Source organism: Pituophis catenifer, unplaced genomic scaffold, assembly GCF_029215685.1.
Source record: "Pituophis catenifer annectens isolate HBS135680 unplaced genomic scaffold, rPitCat1.0.hap2 SCAF_2, whole genome shotgun sequence".
In the NCBI taxonomy this organism is placed as follows: domain Eukaryota; kingdom Metazoa; phylum Chordata; class Lepidosauria; order Squamata; family Colubridae; genus Pituophis; species Pituophis catenifer.
In genome coordinates this window covers 41,295,594-41,301,926 of record NW_027256882.1, presented here as the reverse complement: position 1 = coordinate 41,301,926, position 6,333 = coordinate 41,295,594, and the positions used below count along the sequence as shown (strand labels likewise).

At 36.3% G+C, this 6,333-nt stretch overlaps 1 protein-coding gene across 1 annotated transcript; it reads left to right on the top strand.

Moving 5' to 3' along the window:
* Window positions 1–5,859: 5,859 nt before the first annotated feature.
* LOC139312157 (histone H2A-like) lies at window positions 5,860–6,333 on the top strand. Its single transcript, XM_070936719.1, has one exon. It carries the CDS (start codon window positions 5,860–5,862, stop codon window positions 6,331–6,333), a length of 474 nt encoding a protein of 157 aa, XP_070792820.1.

Below are 6,333 nucleotides of genomic sequence, written 5' to 3'. Positions count from 1 at the left end.
CTGTCCAAGTATGTTTGTGTGTATAGCTCTAAATGAAGCTTCATTCATTTGATATGCTCTGTCTTCATGTAATTTTATACTCTTAAAATATATTTTAAGTAACAAAATGAACAAGACTTTTTCTTTTAAATGTAAATACTTCAAAAATACAGGCAAGAGGCTAGTGAAAAGGCCTTCTTTGGGGAAAAATATTATTTGAATATAGCCAATTTTATACTATCAAGCTTACACATACTTGAGGAAGGTATAAATTAGTCAGGAGGAAATATGATCCTGTGGTATCTGGGGTTTTGTTTTTAGTTATTCCAAAGAGCAGTCTCTGAGGAGAATCTGTCTCTTTTGCCAAAACAAGCATATTTTTCAAGAAAAGAAATGCGTTCAAAGTCTGTGAATGTGTAAACCGATCTGGGTGGGAGACGCTAAAATGAGGGGAAAATTGTGTTTGATTTCCCATCTATTTGTCCAGTATAAAAACACACAATTCCTTGGAAATCAGCCAGATAAATAAAGAAGAGAAGCAACTGAGTACCTGAACTTTATTTAAGGTGGATGTGACAAGATCCATTTTAACACAGTATGATTTGGAGAAGGCACTCCTTACAAACATGTCTCACAATATTTCTGAATGAAAACACTTGATATTTGAATAACCAAAATGGAGCAGTTTCTGAAGAAAATTCACATTTGTAGAAGGGGGAAACCCAGGTATTAACATTTGGCATGAGTTCTACCTTTTTACAATATTCTGGGAATGATGGGAGTATGGATCATGTTAGTGGCAGAAAAATTAACTGGAAGATCCCACAGGTTCAATTTTCTGTTATATTACTTGTTGCAATAATATTTGCAATGTAGACTCACCGTGCAATTTTGCAAAGGGGCAGTACTTGTATCATGATGATGCAAAGCTGCTTTAAAATAGAAAAAAAAAAAATTAAAGCGGCTATAAAATTTATTCTTACTTGCATGCAGTTCTGCTAATACAAAATATTTGCAAGAAATTGAACATTCCACTTTTATGACAGCATAATGAAAAAAACAATTATTTATAATAACAAAAAGGTCTTACCCTATTCACAAATAATCAGAAGCATAATAATACAATCAAACCAGGAGAATGCACTGGGCATTGCATATATGCAATAATTTTTATTACAGGATTATATTTTTTATGTTGAAATTATGTGCATAAGAAGGAAACTAAATAAAAGGCTACAAAAATAAACTAAAAGGCTGCACAATTTGCAAGCCTCTAGGCAGGATGCAGTTGGCATAGGTATGTAGAGCAAATTTAGGAATTAAAAATAAAGATAATATCAAGGCACAAGTAGATCAAGATATGACAAATAGAAAACAAACATCAAAGGCAGGCTGTTTCTTGAGACTGCAATATCAACTGAAATGCAGTGTAAGGCACAACTTTGCACCAGAATAGGCCGCTAGAACAAATGTATGAGATACATTAAATTGCCTCTTTTTCTACTAAACAAGGTAGTAGAGAAGAGCCACTATTTTTTTTTCTCACAAAGGAACCTAAGCTGTAATCAAAATACATTTCAGACAGGTTTGAAACTAAGGTTACACACTCTCCATTTTATATGGAAGCTGCAATCCTACAGCTATCCCTCTTTCTTTTCCACCAAGCTATCCCATGGAAGCGCTCTTAATACAGGTTATTTTTCTAATATTTCACTAAATTGCTTTCAAAAACCTTTCAAATAATTACTTAATAAACTTTTTCTCATAAAAAGAAAATGTGGCTTCAGGACATCATTTCATGATGAAATGGAAATACATTCCATTAAATGGAAATACATTACATCATCCCTCTTTGAAGGCAGCTGACGAGGTAAATGTCACTGGATGAGATAGTTGCTCTCATTGGGAGAACATAGTTCTCAAATAACTCAAGCAGGCTTCCCTCAGTTTTAGATGCAAGGTAATACCGTATATCCTCAGGGTACATACCCAGTTGATTGAACATGGAGCAAATCTGGAATCAGAAAGCCAGGGTTTTAACAGGCAGCCTGTCATATCTATGTTTATCAATTTCCACATCAAAATTAGTAGTCAGAGCCTCCTTAAAGATAAAGGAAGATTGACCACACAGATCTTAGTGCCCTAATTTCCCCTGAAGCTATTAGCCCATTAACCTTTCAACTAATTTACCTCACAGGATTTTTTAAATTAGTTTAAACTCTCTGGAGAAAGGGCAAGATTAAAATGTGCTACATTTTCTGTCAGAATTACTATTTTGCCCTCAGTATTGAATTCTATTTTGCCTTCATCTTGAAAAGAATATTTTAGAAAGGATTTCAGTTTCCGGAATCAAATAACAGTTGGGATTATAGCCTAGACAGAATAAAGTTCCACTCCTCAAAATTACAGCAAATAAAATGCACTTAGATTTGCAGTAAAACAGATGATGAATAAGCCTTTTCATATAGCATGAAGAGGCAGAAGAATGCTCATTCTATTTTATTTGTATTTCACCTTTATTATGTTTATAAATAACCCAAGGTGGCAAACATAGTACACCTTCCGCCTCCTATTTTCCCCACAACAACCCTGTGAGGTGATTTGGGCTGAGAGAGAATGGCTGGTTCAAAATCGCCCACTGCCTTTCATGGCTAAGGCAGGTTTCTAGCCTGGTGTACTTTATTCTATAGATACATCTATTAAAACCCTATCTGTTGCTATCTCCTAGGAATCAATGAAGAAAAAAAGACACAAAACATTATATTAAGACCATAATTTGTTTAAATATCATAAGGGATGCTGGGAAATTATAGACTGCAATGGAGAAATCATAAATGGCTATAAAATGACCAGAGCCAGCTATAGGATGGACATTGTGTTGTTTTTTTAATGTCTCCTGGAAAACATTCAGTTTTCAGTCAGGTCAGACATTTTCAATAATCTCACCCCTTTTCTTTGGAAGATTCTAACTGGTGAAAAACAGAAAGACCAGAAGACGTAATTCACATGAAACTGAATAATTCCAGTGAATTTTGTTCTCCAAGTTTGATAAATTAAAGTGGGCAAAGGTAAAAGAGGACAAGACTCTTAATGATTGCTGTGGGAGGACATATATATGAAAAAATGAAGCTTCTCATGCAAATTGAAGTTAAATTAATTTATGCCCATTAATTCTCTTAATTCTCTGAAAACTACCTACCAGTAAACATGACCGAAAACCTATCCCTGTGAGAAGTTGGTTACCTTTTACAAAAGCTACTATGCATAAGGAAGTGAGCCAGTTTGGTCTAGTCATGAGACTGAGTTCTAGTCCTGCTTTAGGCATAAAAAAATAACTCATATGCTTGAGGAAGTTACACATGCTATTCCAGGAAAAACTGCAATGAACAGAATTTTTTATTCTGAAAAAGCGGTTTATTTTCTCCAGCTTGTCCAGTATTTTATGGTATGTGCCTTAAATCCAATTTCTTCTCACATCCCTCTCAACATTATACAACAACACAGAATTGTGCATTTTCCCCCGATTGGTGTTTTGACCAACAGTTAATAAACGATACTGCAGGGCAATCTCATGTATGTTTTACTTAAAATTCAATCTTTTTTTCAAAGTTTTCTGTCAGGTCCGACTGTAAAGGGGCAGACTGTAAAGACTCTCATGACTGAAAAGTTAGTACCAACGGGTTTTCTCCTCAACCGTCCTATTCCAATTTAATCTTTGAATCAGAGGTAGTTTGTATTCCTGCGCCTAAATAGATGGGTTTACTAAACTGATTTGACCACACTTCCTGGTTTACTGTTCGTCCGATCTTTTTTCTTTTCTTTTTTTTACCGTTCAGGTTCTGCCTTCACTATCCAATGCGGGAAGCAAGCAAAATCACCTACTTGTGATTTTTGTCTTAGGTTATTGGGGTTTTGAAGGGAATTAGAAATAACGTAATTTATAAAATGGAATGAAATGAAAATACTGTATGGAATTAGCTTAATAACAATACCTAGCCGCCCATTGGAAGGAAAAAATAGCTTATAAATAGATCGTTGCAGCTACCGGTATATCTTATCAAGTGCGACGGAGATAATGAATTTGTTTGGATTCGACGGAACTTTCTTAGCGCAGTTCTAGATTCAGCCACGGAGCCATCAGAATAGAGCTTTGTATTTCTGTACGTTGATCAGTTACATTTGGGACTGATCCTAATAAACAAATTCTCCATGACGCTTTATTGTATGTTAAGGCGGAGAATGTTACCCATAACGTAACCTAACATACTGATAACAAGCACATTTGTCATTTCTTCCCCGCCCAATTCTTTCTATTCGCATTGGTCGGTACAGTATTCTGATGAAATCTAAAAATTCCGAGAGGCACGTATAGTTTTGGGCCGGCATATTTTAGATCTCACGATGTTAATTAATTCGAAATAACGGATCCATATTTTCACTTGTGATCATGAAACTGTGGTGTGTGAATAAACACTTTAAAAATGAAAGCAAGTGAAGCGTTCTTAGAATGCGCCCACGGTGTCATTAAGAATCGAGTTCGCCTCAAATGAGACATCCCAGTTCATATTAAACTTGGATTCTGGTGGTAAGTTCTAATTGGCTTACAGTCAGAAAAACTGACCAATGAGAGATATACGAAGAAAAGTATGTAACAGCAAATGGTACTATGGCTAGCTTTAATAAGTATTGGTCAGAAAGTCTATATTAAGATTGTAATCCTACTTCACCGTCTGAGGGGAACAAAACCTCAAACAAGTCTTTCAAGAAACATTGTAGATTGTGTTGCATTTAATAAAACGGAATGCTTCAGGTTCATGTTTCAGTTCGGACTCATTTAATCATATGCATGACCCGCAGTTCCTAGTCAGATTAGCTTGCAAAATAACGTTTAACTGCGTTTATAAAAATGCTGATAAAGGAGAATATTTGTAGCTCAGGGTTGAAATGATGGATTCTTGGTGCTTTCGGAGCTTGTTTTCTTGCAGACATTTCATTACCTTGATGATGTTACCTAGTTTGGGTAATGAAATATCTGCAAGAAAATAACCAAGTTCAGAGAGCACAAGGACCGCTCACTTATAAAAATTTAGGATGAAAAGCAAAAATTTGGACATTAAACTAGGTGTATTTATTTATTCAATTTGTACTGCCATCCATCTCCAGAATGTGAAGAGTTTTGACTATATCTCCAGTATTTAGAATTTATCAAGAACCATAAGTTTTCTAGACATAGAGGTTTGATAAAGTAATCATACAAACTAGAAAGAGAAATATATTCTGTCAAACTGTCCTGCTTGTCAGCGTTTGATTTATAATAGGGATAGGGTTGTTAAAGGCAAAGAAGGAATTTTTCAAAGTGATGTGGTCAAAGTGGTTGGAGTTCTAAATTTTCTCAGCCGTTTTTTCTTTCCCCATTATTATAATTATATATTTATTAAACAAATTTATATGGCCTCCCAACTTACCTGTCGCTGTCAACTCATGCACAAAACTTCGTATGATTTCATATGTAGGAAGGTTTTAATCAAATGGATCAATTCTAAATTGTATGGTACTATGAACAAGAGCAAACATTTACAAAATATGTCTAAATTTTAGTATGGTAAAGTAAATTACTTCTCTCGCATATAATTAACACTGGAGTAAAATTATACAAAGAACATCAGAAAGGTTTTTTTCTTTAAAAAAAAGCCGTTATTTCGTTTTATTATATCGGTCTTTGACGATACTAGTCTCTTATTGGTTAAAATAGAACTCTTCCTATTGGTCTGCTCTTTTCAACCAATCGCAATAAGAGAAATGCGGTCAAGAAAGGTATAAAAGACCTTCAACTGCGATTGTTTGCTGCTGTTTCGTCTTGGGAGGCGGAAGAGTTTGAAGATGTCTGGCCGAGGTAAAACTGGAGGCAAGGCACGAGCGAAGGCGAAATCCCGCTCTTCCAGAGCCGGGTTGCAGTTTCCTGTGGGTCGAGTTCATCGGCTTCTACGCAAAGGCAATTACGCCGAGCGGATTGGAGGAGGAGCCCCGGTATATTTGGCTGCGGTGCTGGAGTACTTGAGCGCTGAGATTCTAGAGCTCGCTGGTAATGCCGCGAGGGACAACAAGAAGAGTCGGATCATCCCACGACACTTACAGTTGGCGGTGCGCAACGATGAAGAATTAAATAAGTTGCTGGGGGGAGTTACGATCGCCCAGGGTGGCGTCTTACCAAATATCCATGCGGTTTTATTGCCGAAGAAAACCGAAATTCTACATAGCGCTAGTAGCAGCAAGCCCACCACCAGCTTGAGTAAGTCTGCCAAAGTACCCAAAGTCGCAGTCAAGCCGACGACCGCTCCTGTTGCTGTTCAGTGA